This window comes from Eucyclogobius newberryi, unplaced genomic scaffold, assembly GCF_026437365.1.
Source record: "Eucyclogobius newberryi isolate DKJ021-1_F unplaced genomic scaffold, fEucNew1.0.hap1 SCAF_11, whole genome shotgun sequence".
NCBI lineage: Eukaryota > Metazoa > Chordata > Actinopteri > Gobiiformes > Gobiidae > Eucyclogobius > Eucyclogobius newberryi.
Window position 1 is genome coordinate 9,081,685 of NW_027315735.1, and position 22,233 is coordinate 9,103,917.

At 44.1% G+C, this 22,233-nt stretch overlaps 1 protein-coding gene across 1 annotated transcript in view; it reads left to right on the forward strand.

Moving 5' to 3' along the window:
• The first annotated feature begins 384 nt into the window (after window positions 1-384).
• The window catches only part of enpp6 (ectonucleotide pyrophosphatase/phosphodiesterase 6), a 34,134-nt gene continuing 12,285 nt past the window's right edge, over window positions 385-22,233 (forward strand). Inside the window, exon 1 of the mRNA XM_072435591.1 lies at window positions 385-677. Within this exon, the coding sequence (XP_072291692.1) occupies window positions 440-677 (238 nt within the window). The 5' untranslated portion in view covers window positions 385-439. The remainder of the gene's footprint in view (window positions 678-22,233) is intronic.

Consider the following 22,233-nt stretch of genomic DNA (forward strand, 5'->3'; position numbering starts at 1 on the left):
CCTCCCTGAAGCTTTGAATTAAACTGTTTTATTTTACATGTATATATTTACTGGCACAATAATATCACATTAGGCTCCTGTGCAAACATATCCGTGCCAAACCTCAGCAATTCTAAGCTGTATTTAATAAGGTTTCTGTCCGTGTGGATCAACCAATCACAGCCCTTGCAGTCCACGGCACCTCGACGCGAAGTGAGTTTTGCACGAAGGAGCACGAAGGGGCACGGCAAGTGTTCTGATTGGCTGCAGTGCTTCGGGGAGGTGTGCAGCACTTCCGCGTAGTTTTGAAGTATAAACATCCTTTAATGGTTGGTCAAAGTTGTCGCTGATTGGCCCGTGCGCTCACACTGTGTGTACTGACGGTGTGTACTGGGGCCGGGCCCCTGAGCGGTGATCTTTAGGCCAGAGCCACAGGCTAAACAGCCGGTCCAGACTCACCATGAGTACGGCCTGCTCCCGCGCCCTGCTCCTGCTGCTGCTGCTGTCCCGGGATGCTCTGTGCGCCGCGTCTCGCCCTTTGCTCGTGTTCCTTATTGACGGGTTCCGTTATGACTACATGGACGCACCGGACGCGCTTCCAGGCTTCAGGGAACTGCTGCGCCGCGGGGTCACCGTGGACTACATGACTCCTGACTTCCCCAGTCTTTCGTACCCAAACTACTACAGCCTGATGACAGGTAGGCCTGTGATACAACTACTACAGCCTACAGCCTACTGCATGTAGTACAACTACTAAATCAAATCAATTTACTTTTGTAAGGCCCAAAATCACAACAGTCGCCTTTGAGGGCCGACTACAGCCTACTGTATGCATGTGATACAACTACTACAGCCTACTATATGCATGTGATACAACTACTACAGCCTACTGTATGCCTGTGATACAACTACTACAGCCTACTGTATGCATGTGATACAACTACTACAGCCTACTGTATGCCTGTGATACAACTACTACAGCCTACTGTATGCCTGTGACACAACTACTACAGCCTACTGTATGCCTGTGATACAACTACTACAGCCTACTGTATGCCTGTGACACAACTACTACAGCCTACTGTATGCATGTGATACAACTACTACAGCCTACTGTATGCCTGTGACACAACTACTACAGCCTACTGTATGCATGTGACACAACTACTACAGCCTACTGTATGCCTGTGACACAACTACTACAGCCTACTGTATGCATGTGATACAACTACTACAGCCTACTGTATGCCTGTGATACAACTACTACAGCCTACTGTATGCATGTGATACAACTACTACAGCCTATTGTATGCCTGTGGTACAGGGACTACTACAGCCTACTGTATGCCTGTGATACAACTACTACAGCCTACTGTATGCCTGTGATACAACTACTACAGCCTACTGTATGCCTGTGATATAACTACTACAGCCTATTCTATGCCTGTGGTACAGGGACTACTACAGCCTACTGTATGCATGTGATACAACTACTACAGCCTTCTGTATGCCTGTGACACAACTACTACAGCCTACTGTATGCATGTGATACAACTACTACAGCCTACTGTATGCCTGTGACACAACTACTACAGCCTACTGTATGCATGTGATACAACTACTACAACCTACTGTATGCCTGTGACACAACTACTACAGCCTACTGTATGCATGTGATACAACTACTACAGCCTACTGTATGCCTGTGACACAACTACTACAGCCTACTGTATGCATGTGATACAACTACTACAGCCTACTGTATGCCTGTGACACAACTACTACAGCCTACTGTATGCATGTGATACAACTACTACAGCCTACTGTATGCCTGTGACACAACTACTACAGCCTACTGTATGCATGTGATACAACTACTACAGCCTTCTGTATGCCTGTGACACAACTACTACAGCCTACTGTATGCATGTGATACAACTACTACAGCCTACTGTATGCCTGTGACACAACTACTACAGCCTACTGTATGCATGTGATACAACTACTACAACCTACTGTATGCCTGTGACACAACTACTACAGCCTACTGTATGCATGTGATACAACTACTACAGCCTACTGTATGCCTGTGACACAACTACTACAGCCTACTATATGCATGTGATACAACTACTACAGCCTACTGTATGCATGTGATACAACTACTACAGCCTACTGTATGCCTGTGACACAACTACTACAGCCTACTGTATGCATGTGATACAAGTAGTACAGTCTACAAACAGTGCAGTACAGTGGTTCAAACAAAACTTCAGTTTATGATTTGTGACCGTGTCAGAATCAGAATCAAAATAAAGTTTATTGCCATTGTCAATAAACAAAATTCACAAACATAAGAACTTGTTCTGGTGATGAACAGTGTGTAAACTACTCACTCTTGCTTTAAAAGGTTGATTAGTAATTAATCGAATCTCTAATGCACAATCTTAATGAAAAGTCTATCCATTATGAGAGAGTAGTTAAATCATTAATATTATTAATTCCCCAAATTAAAACCTCATCAATCCAAAAAATGGCCAACATTTGTAGCTTGATGTGAGGCTGGAGTCACTGCTCAAGGTACTGAACTTATTTTACAAAGAGACGGTTAATGCTGCTGTTTCAAAGTACATGAGTCTGTCATGTTAGTTCGCTCAGGCTGGCGGCGAGATGAGAGCTCTTAGCGAGCACCGCGCATAATATGTCTGAATGAAAGATATTAAGCTTAACATTTACGCCCGGTAGTGTTAGCTGCAGGTGAGGCCGGTGAGGTCGCGACCCTCAGTCACACAGACAGTGCAGCCTCAGTTAGAGATGAGCGGGTTTTAAGAAATTGTTTCAATTTAACTTTTGAGTTTGCGTCCCCTCTCTCTCTCTCTCTCTCTCTCTCTCTCTCTCTCTCTCTCTCTCTCTCTCTCTCTCTCTCTCTCTCTCTCTCTCTCTCTCTCTCTCTCTCTCTCTCTCTCTCTCTCTCTCTCTCTCTCTCTCTCTCTCTCTCTCTCTCTCTCTCTCTCTCTCTCTCTCTCTCTCTCTCTCTCTCTCTCTCTCTCTCTCTCTCTCTCTCTCTCTCTCTCTCTCTCTCCCTCTCCAAACACACGCTGCCCGTACATCACCATGTGTGAGATCAATCGTGACTCATGATGTCTGTTTTACTTTGACTTCTTAACTTGCAATAAGAGGAACGTAAAGGTTTATGCACGTAAGGTCCATCAGCCAATCACATCGCAGCATTGTTTCACGCAGAGGATAGTCAGAATCCAGTGTGTGATGTTCTGATCAGAACAAACATTTATATTGTAATTAACTTTTAATAGAGCAATAAAATATTTCAATTTATTTAAAAAGCATCATTAGACTATTTGTTATAAATTATAATAAATTGATAGTGAAAAATAGCCAGACATATTATAATTAGGTCTGTCATATAATAATATATTTTTATATAAAAGTGGCAAAGTTGCAGATATGAGAGGTCCTGTTTACAGGAGTTTTGTTAATAAGAGTTTTTAAGATAAGATAAGATAAGATATTCCTTTATTGTCCCACATGGGGAAATTTCATTGGTGCAACGCAGGTAGATACAAAGGTAGATACAGAAGAACAGATCACTTATAGGAAGTCTGAAAAACACTTTCAGTAGAAGATCTCCTATAAACAAATAAAAACTCCCATAGACAAATAAATAAATAAATAAATAAATAAATACTATTGCATGTGATCCCGACAGTAATTGCACATGAATGTGTGTCACGACAGCACATAGATTGCACATGAATTTCACAGTAATTGCACATGAATTCCAACAGCAATTGCACATATGACAGAATTGCACAATGAGTTGTTTTTGTTCATAAGAGTTCTTCTATTAAGAGTGTTTTTTAAACTTCCTATAAGTTATCTGTCCTTTCCCCCTGTATCTACTTGCGCTGTAACACCAAAATTTCCCCAAGTGTGGACAATAAAGGCTTATCTTATCTTGAAATACAGTCTCTTCACTTCTCGTTCTGTTCATTCTTTGGGAATTAACATTTTTGCACTCTGTAGTTTTATGAGTGTTAATTGTAAATCAAGCAATGCTTATGCCATTTGTTTAATTTAACATAACTTGTTTTGTCACTTTGGCAAGAAGGAACAGTTGGGAGCAGTAAAAGAAAAATTAGTAAGGATAAGAATTACTTTTACATTTTCAGTTAAAGAGAGAATGTACATTTTAACTTATATCAATTATGTCATATTTGTAGTTCTGCTGATGTTTGGTCAGTTTGTACTTGACCTTCCTTGTGTTATGTTATGATGAGTGAACGCTATTGCAGTCCATTCCTCCATGTTAAGTGGTGATTGCTGTAATTGTCTAATAAGAACATTAGTTATTAATGTTAATTAGTATTAACAAATTCAATGTGACCCTCCAGTGGTTCATAGTTCGTTATGGTATTTAACTTGGTATTCAACAAATAGATGTTCAATAAAGTTATGTTTAAGGTACATTTATTTTCTTATGAAAACAATTTGACCATAATCATTTTTCATAGCCAATATTGTATTGAGTAATTGAGTACACTAATGTATTAATAACTGGCTTTAGTCACTTTCTCCTGGCACAGTTTCATCTCATCATCATTTTATAGCATTACAACTTCAACATTTGACTCTTACTTTAGCCGGCTGGACCACATTAAAATGCACCAGAATACACGAAAAAGGTCTGAAAATCTCTGGGGGAGGGCCCCCAGACCCCCCTGTTCATTCATTTAAACTGCTAATGTGAATGTAGACCCTTAACACCCACAAATACACACAAAAACATGTGTTATTTGTACAAGGAGTAGAGGTGTTGTCAGCAGAATACCAAGTTGCATTGTTGGATTTAAGTTAGCAATATTTGAGCTTGTGAGGTGCTGAGAATATACCTAGATGGCAAACGGATGCCCTGGCGTTTTGGTGCGCTTTGTTTGCGTTGAAGAAAGTTCCCATATGTGAATTGTTCACTGACAATGGCAATAAGACTGATTCTGATAACGTGGTGAGGGGCCCCCAAATTTGTTTTCGCTCAGGGCCCCGTGAAGGCTTGGCCCTGTATACATACAGAGTGAAAAAGAAAAAAGCACTAAATAGCTCATTCATTAAAACAAGAAAAATAACAATTACATTATATTATTATTAGTTATACTACCACTATCATTACCATAATTAGTAATCAAATCTTGACTCCATCCCTGAAGCGCATCATTGTGTAAAAAGGAAAAGCTTTAACTTCTTTTGAAATAACTTTTTGTTATTTTCAAGCAACAAAAAACAGGTAATGCATTCCATGCATCCATGACCCGATTAACAACAGTGTACTGCATTCTATTGGTTTTGCAAACAGGCAGCACACAGCTTATATTTCTACTTTGTTGAGTTTCATAATTGTGAGTATCTGAGAAAAAGGTCAGTTCATCATAAATTACTGCTGGAATTTTGGTTATAACGACATGTCTTATCAATGTTAATAAATAGTACTTCTGTCTGCTTTTGACCGTCAACCAGGCTAATTCGTTGTGCATTGTTATTACATTTGTTCTGTATGGGTGTTCATCTGAACCACAAACTGGACTGGACAGGAAGAGCCAGAGTCGGCTCTACCTCCTGAGGAGACTCAGGTCTTTTGGAGTGACAGGGCCACTCCTGAAGACCTTCTACGACTCTGTGGTGGCATCAGCCCTCCTGTACGGTGTGGCCTGCTGGCGTAGCAGCATCACAGAGAGGGAGAGGAAGAAACTGGGTCATCAAGCTCCAGCTCCGTCCTGGGCTGCACTCTGGACTCGGTGCACGAGGTGGGGGACAGAAGGGTCTTGGGTAAACTCACATCTATGCTGGACTATGAGTGTCGCCCCCTGCAGGACACAGGAGAGCAGCTTCAGTGACAGACTGATCCACCCTCGCTGTGTGAAGGAGACGTTTCACAAGTCTTTCCTTCTGCTACTGTCAGACTCTACAACAAACACTGTTAGCCCTGAACATGTGTCATTCATCTTCATAATCATGTGCAATACTGTGACATAATGTCAATCATCCTGGTGCAATATTTTCTGCACTGTAAATAAGTGTTATTATTATTATCATTATTATGATCATGATCATAATACATTATAATATTAAGATTAAAAGAGTTATCTGTTTTTATTATTATACTTCTGCTCCTACTCTGTCTAATATGTGTTGCAACACTGGAATTTTCCGATTTTGGGACAAATAAGTCTTCTCTTATCTTATCTTATGAACAGTTACTCAAAATTAGTCTTACTCTTGATAAGTATATTTGTTAGGTATAATTAGTTACTTCCCAACACTGCATTTGCTTTTCATGTTGTCAAGTAGGGGCCAACTGTCACACAGGGCCCACTAGATACAGGGGCCTGTTGTTGCAGTTGCAAAACCCTGTGCTTGTAAAGTGGCGAGTCTGTTATGGCAGCAGACTGTCATGTGCTGGACTCTTATCTCAACAATATCTCACTCAGCAGTTTGTCATTCGGAGCGTGTCACTTATCCACTGGCTGGCGCTGACCCTGAGAGCAGCCAGACATAACAGCCACACAACAGTGCTGTACTGTGCATGTGCTGCAGAGAAGGGCCTGTGCTAGAACACGGTATGATCCTAGTGCGGTGTGAAAGAGTGTTTGGTAGTGAGCCAAGGCTGTAACTTATATAAAATATATTTAAAATACTTTCTGAAACAGACCTCTTGGGGACCAGTTCTTGAAATGAAATCCGTTCCTACACCCTCCCTCAGTGTCACAGATCCTTCATGCTCTCCCTTCTCTGCAGCTCTCTCCCGCACACAACAGGGGGCGCTCGAGGTCAGCGTGTCCCTCTTTTCTCTTGTCCATCTCATGTCCGCAGTATTTTATTTGTCTAAGAAGCTGTTCTTCAGTCTCATGGTTTACTGTTACATTCATTTCATACAATTTAAATTTAGGAAATATCACTTTGCACAAAGAGAATTATTATGCAGGGCAGTGCAAAGCCTGGTCTGCGCACAATCAGGCTTGTATTTTACATCAGCGATTACTGACATGAACCACACAGACTATAAATGCTGCCAACATGTTCTCCACTGCCCTCCGTATAGAATTGATGGTTGGAAAGTAATAATGTAATCCAAGATTAAAGGTCCATTCATACTTCATATGAAGCAAGAAGAACAACATTTTGTTTCAGCACTTGTTCTGCAGTTCTTGCAGCTTGTCATTGCTGAGTAGAAGTTTGTTATTTTAGGGCTGTCAGACAACTGTGCTCTGATTGGGTAGATTTGATGGCTAATTGCAAATATGCATGTTTTGTTAATTTAATAATTTTTCCAAAAAGTGCAATAACAGCCATATAACAGCTGTAAATAAGAGTGTTATTTTATTAAGAGTATAAGAGGTTTTTCTTCAAGAGCCTTTATCAAGAGTTTTTATAAAGGGAGTGTCTGCAGTGCCGCGGCGCGGCCGAAAAAGCCATGTTATTTTTGTGCTGGCCGCACGCCGCGGCTCCTGAAATTATTTGACCGCGTTATAGCGCTGTTTTAGACCGCGCCGCGTTAAGGTTAGGGTTAATCTTAGGGTTAAGGTTAGGGTTGGGGTTAGGGTTAGCCATGAGGCTATAATGGGCTATAAGGGAAATGCCGCGGTCCCTGAAACTGCGCGGCAATTTGACCGCGCTGCGGCACTCCAGCCACGGCCTTTTATAAATTATCTGTTTTTTTATTATTATACTTCTGTGCCTAATCTGTTTCTGTACCTAATCTGTGAATTTCGCCATTGTGGGACAAATAAAGGTTATCTTATCTTAATTAATGTAGACTTTAAGAAAGCCAACACTTTAGACGTTCAATGCCAGTCTGCTTGATGACCCTTTGTCTAAGGAAAAAATATCAAAACACTTTAAGACTTACCTGGTGGAGAATAATAATAGGGAAACTTCCCCGCCCAACCTTTTAGGCCATAGGCTGTAACTCAGAATGTGGCTAGAAAATGAATTTCGCTCCACCACATCAAGACTACTTTTCAAAAGTGGTTTTCCAATCTCTCTCCGCGACCCCAAAAAGGGAACAAGCGGTAGAAAATGGATGGATGGATGGTTTTCCAATCTCAAAGATATACTTGAGCTGGGGGAAAAAGTTCTCCGCATGATTTCGGCCAGTATTTGAGAAAATAGGTGTCGAAGTTGCCAGTTTACCCAAATATGTGACAAATTGGGCTGTACACCCATCTTCATACCTTCTTATTTTTTTCATTCTTTGATTGATTACTTCAGAAATTCAGATTCTCAGAGACATAACTACTTTCTTGAAGGATGTAAAGTGGTGAGACTCTGGGTGCTTCAGTTTTTGTGCAAATGTAAGTTAAAAAAACAGTTTTAACAATTTTGCATGTTATCGTTACGCACTTGAAAACTCTTACTCACCATTTAGTATTCAACTGAATGCTTCAACAATTACAAATTCTCTAGTCTTGATTCATACTACACTATAAAAACATAATCTAAAAGTAGTATTTTAACCCTTTCAACACCAGTTGCCCATTTGAAGAAAGAAAACAGGCTATTGGTAAAGGTTTTATTCTATAGAACGGATATAATTTTATGTAATGTATTTACAATATGAACAATATGAATAATTACAATCATAAAAGCAGTATTTACATCGTGATAAACAGGCTAATTAACATGTGTATCTTTCGATCTAGTATAAGGCAAACTTTCTGCAGAATAGGATATACATACAAACAGAGGAATGATATAAGTATGATTGTCAAAATGTGTAAGTACAACATTAACATGAGGCCATGACATTGGACTGGTTTGATTTTTACCTTTTGAGGACAAATATATATCTTGGCAAATTGACAGTAAACAAAGATCAACCTCCTCGGATACATTTGCCATGTTAGACAATGTCAATTTATCACTAGCACCTACACACCAAGCTAGTAAGTTATAAAGTTCAATTGGCACAATCTTTCTGGCAGAGGAAACATTTAGATCCTCTGATGTAGGAGGCCAATTTACATCCATCCTAGGGGCACTTTTGACCGCTTGTTTCATCCATACTAGGGGCACTTTTGACCGCTTGTTTCAGTGATACTAGGGGCACTTTTGACCGCTTGTTTCAGTGATACTAGGGGCACTCTTGACCGCTTGTTTCATCCATACTAGGGGCACTTTTGACCGCTTGTTTCAGTGATACGAGGGGCACTTTTGACCGCTTGTTTCAGTGATACTAGGGGCACTCTTGACCGCTTGTTTCATCCATACTAGGGGCACTTTTGACCGCTTGTTTCAGTGATACTAGGGGCACTCTTGACCGCTTGTTTCATCCATACTAGGGGCACTCTTGACCGCTTGTTTCAGTGATACTAGGGGCACTCTTGACCGCTTGTTTCAGTGATACTAGGGGCACTCTTGACCGCTTGTTTCAGTAATACACCTGCACTGTAAACTGTCCTTGAGAGCTCTCACAGTGCTGCATCTTTACCACTTTCTGGCACCATTTCTCCATCACTACATGACATCTCAGAAACTGACATCAGTTTCAGTTGAAAAATCCTGGTGGAGAAGTCCTGTCGTCTCTGTGGAAACCATTTCACTCAGGTTTCTTCTTGGTGGTTTGTGGAAATTCAGCTGTGGGAAGTCTCGCTGTAATCTCTTCTTCAGAAGATCGGATCTGTAAAAATTAGACAAGGAATAGAAATTCATAAGTATTGATAGATTACTATTTTATTTGTGTTTTAGTTTTAGAATTATTATTTTATTTGTGTTTTAGTATCCTATGTTTGTTGTTTATTTTGTGTTGTGTTTTAACAGGGTAACCACTTTTCTCACTGGGTTTTCCCTGTATAAATAAACAAAATGAATGGAAATATGTAGACTCCTGTAGCTAACAGGATTGGTTTGATCTTGAATGAGATTTCATGAATAAACATAGCTGTGATGTTTATCTGATCTTCTATTGTTTTCTTTCATAAACAATAAGAATAATTTAATTACCGGTAACTTCCATGACCAGGGTGTTTTTTGATGAATTTCTGGAACAGGGACAAGAGCTTCTTCATTCTGAGGATTTCCTGGTTTTCAATCAGTCGTGTCCGGATGACAGTGTCACAGAATGCTGTATATGCATCGCCATACTCCCAGACTTTAAGTCACCTGTATAAAGCAAGGAAATGCAGTGATTGGTCAGTGATTGAAATATACTAGCTCACTACAAACAGAAATTTGCTTTGATTCAAACGTCTTTAACCTGTTACCACCCACCTGTCCGCCGGCGAACATTTTCTATATCTCCAATATTCTCTTACATCATCACTTATTTCCGTGGTCAATACCAGCAAGCCATACATCATTTTAAAGCTTATTTTCTCAACAAAACGAATATGTCATTGATTTACATTGAATAATATGCCCCAAGAAGCAATTGCCAATAGTTTGTGAGAAAGTCTCAACTTTTACAAACGCATGTCCTACCTGTTTGCTGTTTATGACGGACGAAACGGCTTTAATTCTGTACATCCTTGTACTCAGTCTGTCCGTAAGGAATCATTGAAAAACAATATCCACTTGTATTTTTCCTGAAGTTATCCGATTTCGAGATATTGTCAAGTAAACAAACTTTTCTTCGTTTCTCACCGGACGAGAATGCGCTTGTCCGCCGCATTTCTCCGTCCATAACAAATGACCTGTTTGACTTATACGATAGTGTTTGACATCAATCTCTTCCTTAGACTGTTTCCTACAGAATGAGACCATCCACGAATTTTTCTGTCACCGGGTTTGTTTGCTACAGCCTCCGGAGGAAAAAAATTCGGCTCTTCCGAAGCGCGCGTCCATCTTTGTTTTTAGCCCTTAGCTTCTGCTAGCAGGCACGCAGGAGACTTTGAGTGACATATTATTCTAGCCAGTCAGGAGACCTTTTTCCTGATAGGCGGGACAAAGGGTTTATTTACACAGAATTCTCCCTGTTCACGTGCGTAAGGCTCCGGGAAGGCTGTAAAGAGCCAGATTTCTCGGCAGGATTTTGCGCATAACGTTTTCTGATTTTATTAGCCTTTTGGACGTGCATTTTGTGAGATGTATGTATTATTATACCAATACAAAAATAAAATAAAAATATAATTTTTTTTTTTTTTTTTTACCTCTATATGGGAAATTCATGGGTAAACTCATATTTACACATTTTCACATTTTTTTTTTAGCGGTTATAATTTCTATTAGTGGCCTACAAAACATCAAAATGTATGTTTTATGATCATAGAGGAGCTAAAATTGTAATAAAACAGTTTGGCACAGTTGGCACATATTTGGATCACTTGTTCCGAATATACTTTTTGATACAAAAAGGTCAACAGCACCAAAATGCCTGTTCCTAGAGATCTGAAACTTTACACAGTTGTTGTCAACAAGATAAACATCATGTACAGTGAACAGCATATGCACACAATGAAGTATGTCATGCTCAGGACCATTACAAATTGACAATATTCAGGCGAGACTAAAAAAGGATGTTTTGTTTATGTTTGGGCCTCTGTAGTGTAAGTTCTGAAGCCCTGACAGTGTTCATGTGCACATCTGCAGAAACTAGAAGGCCTAAGCTTTCTAATTATGCATCACACTTGCATGTGGAACATAAGATCCTCTTTTAATAAGCAATGCCATTTGGGTATGTCCAACCATTGTGCACAGGGCGAAAATAGGTGGGTGGTAACAGGTTAAAATTATCGTGTAGTCATTACAATCATTTTCAATTAAATTATGAATTTATCTAAATATATGGAAATATATATATTTTATTTGATTACCAAAATGTTACCTTTCATCACTAGTCTTCTTTGTCAGAAAGCTTGTGTATTCTTTGTAACACCTCTTGTGATAGAGGTGCCTTCAATGGCAACACAATTTTTACCTCTGGTACACATCAGGATGGATTCATCTGCTCTTGATTCAGCTGCTTTGACCAAACTTCCTAGTAAAGGATAAGTAAAAGAATTTCAATCAAGAGTGAGCACAATCAGTAAACAATCGCCAAAGTTGTATTGCCCTTTTATTCAACTCACATCATCATACAGTCTTACGTACATTACATCTACACCTACATGTAATAAACTAGGCACATATTCCTATAGAGATCTGTTCTTTTCTTCTGTATCTACCTCTGGATCTTCCTGCGTTGCATCAATGAAATGTCCCCATGTGGGACAATAAAGGATTATCTTATCTTATCTTATATATGTATATTTTGGCCAACTTATTTCACTGTGATTAGTCCTATTTACCACGAGCAAGAGAAAACACACATGCAAGAATCAATATATAATCTACTCACCAGCAGTTAAAGTTTCAGCTTGGACCAATTTATCTTTCTTTGTCTTGTGAGCCTCTTTGATACAGCGATCAACCTTCTGCAAATTATGCAAACTGCAGGAAGTACATCGCTTGACTTTTTAGATGATTTTGTCTTTGCATCTGTGGTAGATCTCAGTCGTTTGGGAGAAGGTGGCAGAGTTGATGTGGTAGATTCACCTTCTCACCCTCGCCATGCTGCCCACATACCGACTGTTTTGCTTTTCTATAGCATGTAGGGTGAAACGTCTATAGCATGTAGGGTGAAACGTCTATAGCATGTAGGGTGAAACGTCTATAGCATGTAGGGTGAAACGTCTATAGCATGTAGGGTGAAACGTCTATAGCATGTAGGGTGAAACGTCTATAGCATGTAGGGTGAAACGTCTATAGCATGTAGGGTGAAAGCCTGGCTTGTTACTTTCCAGAAAATGAGAAAGATTTCCGTCCGAAGAAGCCACAGAAGACGTAGGATAGTTTTGTTTGGCGAAGTCATCATTGTGTACACAAACAGCTGCCGCTAACGCGCGGTCTATTCCATCGATTTCTATTCACTTCTGAGCACAAGTCACCAGCTTCCTCCAGCGGACAACAGTCTGTGGCTGTGTTTGTTCTTTTTCTACCGATGAAATGTGTGTGATGCACGTGTAATCCATACTTTCATGGCGTTTTCTATCGGCTCGAGAGACAACATGCCGCTCCACGGGAGCAGCCATTTTTTATGTTGTTGTTGTAACTCTCACCTGATTGGCTGATTCAGAGGCGGAATGATTCAGGCGTAGGGATATTGCGCTATCAGGCTGAGAATATAGTTCCGCATTTAAGTTATCGCCGTAAAAAAACTGGCGCGATCCGAGTGAAGAACTTTTTGTCATGAGCTAATGGTACAATGATAATTTTATATTTGAAGTATTTTTTTAGTCTTGTGACAGGTGTAGCGAACTTGAACGATACAGGCTACAGCCTATGGCCTATTTAGGATGCTGCTAAAGAAGTTATGAGTGGAAAAGATATAGCCATAGCCTCTGCAAAAAAGTAACAAAGGGAAAAAAAACAAAAATTGCTGGAGTTAAATCATGCCAAGAAGGGGAGTCCTCAAATGCTACAGGAAATCAAAAAAGATAAAAGGAGAAATAAATTACCTGACCTCACATGAAATAGTTAAGAAAATGCTCTTTACCAAACAAAGTAGAGGGTGAATCAAAATGTTAAAAAAATTTACCCTGAAATTTTTACCCTTAGAAAACAACAAGCTGAAAGAAGGGGGAAAATATGGGACAGGCAAAGTAATGCAATCTTAACCAAAAAAGACCAAATTCAATCAGCATTTGAATCCTTTTATATAAAAAAAATCTCTAAAATTTCAGGAGATGAAGAGCATGATATAAATTCTTTTCTGGACACCCTCAATTTCCCTGTTATGTCAGAAGAGCTAAGTGAAAAATCAGGAGCTGAAATAACCGTGTCGGAAATACAAAATGCAATCAAAAGAAAAATAAATCTCTGGGGAGTGATGGGTTCACCTCAGAGTGGTAAAAAAAAGCTCTAAAAGACACACTTCTCTGCTCTTAACAGCTTTTGACAGGGCACTTTAAAAAACTCAGACCTCACCTAAATCGAAAGAAGCCATCATATCTCTCATACTTGAAGAGGGGAAGGACCAACTTGATTGTGCCTCATATAGGCCCATTTCTGTTCTGAATGTGGTATATGCATATCAATTATGTCTAAAATAATGTAACAAATACTCACAAACTTAATCCATAATGATCAAACAAGATTTTTTTAAGAAAATTGAGCTGTAATAATTAGTTTTGATTCCAAGAAGGCTTTTGTTTCTGTTGGCTGGCTATATTTATTTAAAGTGCTAAATACATTTCTAATAGACAATTTCATTATCAAAATATTTGGGTTCTTTACAATGGTCCAACATAAAGAATTGACATCAACCGTCATCTGACAGATCCACTGACTCTGAAAAGAAGGGTGAGACAGGGCTGTGCCTGGTTTAAATGGCCAACAAATGGATATTTAGGTGTGGTCCTCCATAAAGATCAAATTTGGAGAAAAAATACACCCCCCTCTTTACTGCTAAAAAAAGATCTTAATAACATTCCTCTTATCCCATACTTAAGTCTAAGGATTGAAACTATAACAAAATATGTTCTATATCCATTACAGACTTATTCCACTGGTCAAATCTGGACAATCAAGATTTTCAAGATTCATATGGCAATGCAAAATACCCCATATTCGGTTCAAATTTTTATAATTATCAAAAGGAAAAAAGAGGTAGGGGTTTACTTTGTCTGAAATATTTCTTTATTTCAGCTCAAATCAGAGCGTTGCTGTACTGGTGTGTCCCAGAACATGAAGCTCAATGGAAAATATTAAGAGTGATATTGTGCCTGTACAGGCCTTACTGGCAAATAACAAACGGGTCATGTGGAGAATCTTTGGGTGAAATCTGTGCTTATGACCTGGAAAAACAAACAAAATTATTAACTAACAAAATTTGTTAACAAAAAATATATTAAAATCTTGAACTGGTTGGTATATGATGAGATTTTTGCACCTTACGGCACATATTTGAGATTTAGGGCCATATTTTGCCTCCGGAGGTAGCGTTAATGGTAGTCTTTTCCAGTTTTTAATGCTGTCGTAAAGAGGCTAGACTTCGCCGCTGGAGGCTGGAATAAGATAAGATAATCCTTTATTGTCCACACATGGGGAAATTTCGGTGTTACAACGCAGTAGATACAGGGGGAAAGGATATAAGGAATGGGATGGTGCCAGTCCTTATTGGTTCAAACACTATCACCATATGACTGATAACTGGGGCTTTCAAAAGGACCACCTCTGTGGGAGATTTTTGCGGTCATATCCTCATATCCATAATACATCCATGCTCCTATCCAGGCAACGAAAAAATTGAGCAATAACATTGTTTGATTTCCCGTTTATATATAAGATATATTAGAAAAAGCTTCAGTTGTAGTCATCTGGACTCAGTTTGAAAAAATAGACGTTTCGACTCTCATCCAAGAGTCATTGTCAATAAACGAATTTAGATCGAGAACTCCGATATTAATACTGTTCTGTGGTAAGACCCACCCATTGGGAGGAGCCTTCCTGAAGTAGAAAGAGTTGTTTGTTTCAACAGAAACTCCCCCCTTGTATCTACCGAGCTAGCCTATTCAGAATCTTAATGGGCTATTAGAATCCTCTTTGTCTTTGTGAGACCCTGGCTCAACCACCCTGAGTACCTGATTAGCATCTGAATGTCCTTGTCCTGGTCCTCTACCTTTCCAGGGGTTCAGTAACCCATTATAAATAACAGGAAGATTAAACCTTAGCCCTCCATTTCTGTTTAAAGAAGGTCTTTCTTTTTTAACAAAAATAGCTTCCTTGACTCCTCTTTCAAACCATCTTTTCTCCCTGCTTAAAACCTTCACCTCACCGTCTTCAAACGAGTGATTAGAGGCTTCAAGATGGAGATGCACGGCACTCTGAGGTCCTGAACTTGTATTTCTTCTGTGCTGATAAAGCCTCTTGTGTAGAGGCTGTTTTGTCTCACCTATATACCGTTCTTTACAGCTTTCTTCACTGCATTGGATCGAATAAACTACATTGCTCTGTCCTTAGGGTGAACCAGTTTTTGTCTTAAAGTGTTTCCTGGTTTAAAATAAACAGGGACTTCGTGTTGTCTAAAAATTCTCTGCAGTTTTTCCGACAGGCCAGACACATAAGGGATAGAACGAAAGTTACGACTGTAACTACGGTTCTATGAATCCCGGATGACCGCCAGAGGCGGTGCATAAAGCACTGGATGATCATCCTTGCGCATACACAGGTCGAGAATTAATAACAAAAAAGTCACCTTTGACCCCCCCGGTGGCTCACGTGAGTCTATATAGTCACGTGACACCGGGAGCTCAATCCCTGGAAACCTTCTCGCAAAGCACGAGAATTCCGAGGGACCGGATGCTCTGGCGGTCATCCGCGATTCATAGAACCGTAGTTACAGTCGTAACTTTCGTTCTATTTCATCCCTACTGACCGCCAGAGGCGGTGCATAAAGCACTGGATGACGAATACCAGCAGAGTCCCGAGGAATAGACAAAACCATACCTCAATGGGACGCAGAAGAGTGTTGCCGGAGAACCTCTTCCAGCGGTTGTGGAGAAACCACATTCACTCTGTAGAATCTTGCAAATGTATTCGGGGATGTCCAAGAGGCCGCCGCACAGATCACGTCCAAGGACACCCCGTTCATAGCGGCCCACGAAGTTGAGAGCCCCCTTGTGGAGTGGCACCTCACCCCGGACGGCAACGGTCGCCCTTGTCGAGTATAGGCTTCCGTGATTACATCAACAATCCAGCGCGCGAGACGCTGTTTGGACAGAGCCTGGCCCTTGCGCGGGCCGGCAAAACAAACAAACAGGCTCTCAGATTTGCGTATCAACGCTGTAGCACGCACATATGCCTCAAGCGCACGGACAGGACACAGCTGTTCGGCGGCAGATCCCGCACCAAAACGTGCAAGTTGTAGCGGGCGGTTGTGCCCCTCCGACAAAATCACCTTTGGAACAAAATCTATATTCGGCCAAAGGGAAACCCCAGAGTTGTCGGGGTGCCAACGAAAACAGGAGTCTGCCACGGACAAAGCCTGGAGCTCACTCACCCGCTTCGCAGAGGCCATCGCCAGAAGGAATGCCGTCTTCATTGACAGCCATTTAAGGTCAACCTACGACAGAGGCTCAAATGGAGAGGATCGCAACGCCTCCAGCACCAGGGACAGGTCTCAGGCCGGGGCCACAGACCGGGTCGGCGGATGCAAACGCCGAGCACCCTTTAGAAAAAGGGAAATATCTTGGTTACGGCCAACCGAGAAACCATTCCACCCCACATGCCCACAAGAAATTGCGGCAATGTATACCTTCAGGGTAGATGGAGAGCGCCCCTGGCCAAGTAGCTCCTGCAGGAATGCGAGCACCGTTGACACAGCACAATGTACTGGATCCTCCCCGCTTTTGCGACACCAGGCGTCAAACAGTTTCCACTTGCAGGAATACAGAAGACGGGTAGACCGGGCACGAGCATTGCTTATTGTGTTCCCAATCTCCCCGGCGTACTTCGAGAAGGTCAGGCCGGGCCCTGCAGCGGCCATACCCAGAGCTTCAGGCGCTCGGGATTGGGGTGCAGAATCTGACCCCCTAGTTGAGAGAGGAGATCCCGCCTGGGGGGGAGAGGTCTCGCTGTGCCGCAGCAGAGCCTGCGCAGCAAAGGAAACCATGTCCTCCCTGGCCAAAACGGGGCCACAAGCAAGAGACTGTGGCCCTCCTGAAAGACCCTGAGAAGCGTCTGATGAATCAGGGGGAATGGGGGAAATGCATAAAGCATCGTCCTCGGCCAGTCGTGAGCCAGTGCGTCCTGACCCAGTGGGCTGGCCCTGTCTGCCAGCGAGAACCACTGAGGGCAGTGTGTCGCGTCGCGGGAGGCAAAAAGATCCACCTGTGCCCTGCCGAAGGTCTCCCAAATGTCCCTCACCACCTCCGGGTGAAGCTGCCAGTCCCCCGGCAGCGGCCGATGGCGAGACAGAAAGTCCGCGGACACATTCCAAACCCCCGGAATGTGAACAGCGCTCAGACTGGCAAGGCGCGGGGTAGCCCAAGTCAGGACCCGTTGTGCAATCCTGAACAGGGTCACCGACCCAGTGCCGCCCTGGTGATTTATGTGAAAAACCACACTGGTGTTGTCGGACCGTACCATGACATGACGGCCGCGGAGGTGTGGCAAGAAATGGCGCAGCGCTAGCTCGACAGCCAAGAACTCCAGCACATTGATGTGCAGCCTGCTCTGCCTCTGGGACCATGACCCTTGCACCATCCGTGCCTGCCATGTCGCACCCCAGCCTAGGAGGGATGCGTCGGTGTACACAACCTCCCGTCTGGAAGGAAGAGGCCTCAGCGGAACGCCCTGTGTCATAAAGGCCTCGTTCCGCCACCTGCATAGAGACACCCGGCATTGGGGAGATACGGGTAGCCTCTGCCGCCTGTGATCCTGACGTGTGGGGTCCAGGTGTAGGCTGTTGAGCCACATCTGAAGGGGGCGCAAAGACAGCAGCCCCAGAGGAACCACCGTTGCGGCCGCAGTCAGCTTGCCCAAGAGGCTTAGGAACAAGATGTAGGGAAGAGAACTCCCCTGTCGAAAGTCCCGCAACATTCCCAAAATATCGTCCACCCGCTTGGGCGAAGGGCGTGCAGTCGCTGTATGGGAGTCGAGGACCATGCCGAGGAAAGTTGCTACCTGTGACGGCACAAGGCAACTCTTTGCCAAGTTCACCCACAGCCCCAAGTTGGCCACGTGCCTGAGCACAGTCTCTGTATCTTGAAGCGCCTGCTCGTGGCTGGGCGCACAAATGAGCCAGTCGTCCCGATAGGGCAGAATCCGCAACCCCTGGGCCTGCAAGGGGGACAAGGCTGCAGCGACGCACCTTGTAAACACTCGAGGGGACAGAGATAACCCGAATGGCAGGACCCTGAACTGGAAGTGTTCTCCCCGGAAAGCAAAGCGGAGAAACTTCCAATGTGGCGGTGCAATGGGGACATGAAAATATGCATCCTTCAAGTCTACTGTTGTGAACCAGTCGCCTGGGGAGATCGCCTGGAGCACTTGTCTGACCGCCAACATTCTGAAAGGGAGTACCTTTAAAAACATATTTAGACCCCTGAGGTCCAGAACTGGGCGTAAACCGCCCGTCTTCTTGGGTACTAAAAAATAACGGGAATAAAAGCCCCCTGGATCCAGCAGGGGGTCCACAGGAACTATCGCCCCCTTGTCCAGCAAGGTGCAAATCTCCTGAGAGAGCGCCTGCGCCTTGGCCGAATCCTGAATAACTGTCATTCGGATCCGACCAGGAACAGGAGGCCGGCGGCGGAACTGCAGACGATACCCTTCGGACAGCGTGGCCAGCACCCAAATATCTGGGGAGTGAGCCGTCCAGTACTCCAGCTGTCCTGGGAAAAAATGTCCTACCGCCGGCCCTGTGGCCTCATCTGGAGGTCCCTCGACCCCGCCCGGGTTTGTGGGGGCCACGGCCGGGCTGTGAGGAACGGGACGCACGGGACGGACGAAATCCAAATCTTGGGGCCTGTTGAAAGTCTGAGTCATGATGGGGCGGTGGTGTGTATCTCCGTGAAGGAACGGGAGGGGCGGCCTGAGCCGGTCGATGAGACCCCCGCCTATGAAGCCCCGCCAACTGTTGCCGTGTACGGCAAGCCTGGGCCGTGCGCTCTAGAGCCTCCAGGGCGGCCGGGCCAAATAGTTCTCCGGGAAGAACTGGAACACCCCTCAAGGTCTTCCTACTGGCCTCAGAGAGCGGAGACTGTGCCAGCCATACTTGGCGGCGAGCTTGCACTAATGTAGAGAGCAGTCGCCCTAGTTCCCTTGACATGAGGGCAAAAGCCTGCAAGGGGGCATCAACCAGCCCATGTGTTGGTTGGTCCACTGGCACCGTCTCAAGGGAAACCGACAGGCCAAGCATTAAATGAGACAATGAGTTCCCAATGCGACCCATACGAGCTCCCATGTCGTACGCCTTACACAGAAGGTCGTCTGTAACCCGGCACTGTGGTCGTGGACACCGGGCATTAGTCCGTAAAGTCTCCTCTGGGCGGACGATGAGGGAGGCAATAGCCGGCTCCACTGCCGGCATATGTCCCAGGCCAAGCTTCTGAGGATCCTGCATCAGTGCCAAAACCCTGCCATCTGAAGTAGGCCTCGAAAATGCCTTTGGGTCTGTCCAACAGGCATGCAGTTCCTTAATGTACTCCTCCGAGGGAGGAACTGCAAAGTGGGACGCTGCAGCCTGGCGCCGAAAGAAGGCGCTCGAGGGTGCCGCCTCATCCCGCGGAACATCCAGCTTTAAGCGGGAAAGTGCCGTCCGCAAAGCCGCTGTGACAGTGTCATCACTGTCGGCCTGAGAGCCGGCAGAGGCCAGTGAGCCAGATTCTGAAACTCTGGAGCTCAGAAGGTCAGAATCCAGCTGAAACTGCGTGTCTGAAGCAGCCACAGATATGACGTCATCATATACTGAGGCTGTGCCATGCCCCTCATGCCGTTGTGCCACCACACGACTGGCATCAGTCTGGAGAGTCTGGATAACTGCCCGCATTTGGGCCAGTTCAGATGTTAGCGTGCTCACTTGAGCCGCTAACTTCCCGGGGCCCTTCTTTTTCTTAAATGGACGGCCGCTTGAGGCCCCCAGTCTGGCCAGCTGGTAACTGACTCTGAGGCGCCACAGACAACCAGTCTGAAGCGTCCTCGAAAGCTGCCAAGCGCGCCACGCGCACAGACCGGGGCATAACCGAACAGTTGGAGCAAGCATCATCGGAGAGTGCCTCCCGAAGATGATCCACTCCAAGACAAGCAGGGCAGAGATCATGCCCATCGTCAGGCTGCAGCGGTGCCAGGCAGGACCGGCAGCACAGGGACTCCAGCATGATAAGACCGGAGCCAATAGAGTCGGGTCGAGCGGAACGCCACTAGCGACTCTAAGATGTAAAACCTCTTACTTACCCCGGTAAGAGGGGCGCAGTGGGGTCAGGTCGAGCAGTGAACGCCACTAATGACCCGCTATGTGAATGAGACGTGCGGGATCAGACTGAGCTGAGCACGCCACTAATGACCCAATGTAAACACAAAACCAGCTACATGTAACCACCAGGTCGAGCCAAAAACGCCACCGCTGGTGTGTAACTGGCTGAAAACAAAGCAGTTCAAAACTAATGACCCAAACACGGCTATAGTTAGAACTTAAGAGCCGCGCGGCTGTATCAGTAAACCAAACAACCGGCTTTAGCTCACGGATAAACACAGAACCAGTACAATTGTACGGTTCAAATTCAACAAAAAACTACCGAGCGCACGGTTACGGCGAAATGCATTAAAGGGGTACTTACCAGTCGTAGAAAACAACGTAAATATACCTCCTATTGCAACAGGTCCGACACGCTTGTGCAGCCCCAGGAGGGCGAGCGAACTCGCTGCACCAACTGTACCACAGTCACAGGGCTAACAGGGTGTCACGTGACTATATAGACTCACGTGAGCCACCGGGGGGTCAAAGGTGACTTTTTTGTTATTAATTCTCGACCTGTGTATGCGCAAGGATGATCATCCAGTGCTTTATGCACCGCCTCTGGCGGTCAGTAGGGATGAAATAGAAACACCCTTCCTTCTCTGTTCAGTTTCCCTTTTGTCCTGCTTCTTGGTTCTCTTCACTCTGTTGAGGGCCCAAGCGGGGTAACCACAGGCTGAGAGGGCATTTCGGACATGTTTTTCCTCTTTCTTCTTGCCCTCTGAGCTGGTGGGCACACCTTGAGCTCTGTGTTGTAAGGTTCTGATCACACCCAGCTTGTGCTGTAGTGGGTGGTTGGAACCAAAGAGCAGATACTGGTCCGTGTGTGTAGGTTTCCTATATACTTCTATTTGGAGTTTCCCGTCCTCTCCTCTGATCGTGGAACAATCAAGAAAGGCCAAGCGATTCTCCTTAGCGTCTTTCTTGATTGTTCCACGATCAGAGGAGAGGACGGCAAACTCCTCTGATCGTGGAACAATCAAGAAAGGCCAAGCGATTCTCCTTAGCGTCTTTCTTGATTGTTCCACGATCAGAGGAGAGGACGGGAAACTCCAAATAGAGGTATATAGGAAACCTACACACACGGACCAGTATCTGCTCTTTGGTTCCAACCACCCACTACAGCACAAGCTGGGTGTGATCAGAACCTTACAACACAGAGCTCAAGGTGTGCCCACCAGCTCAGAGGGCAAGAAGAAAGAGGAAAAACATGTCCGAAATGCCCTCTCAGCCTGTGGTTACCCCGCTTGGGC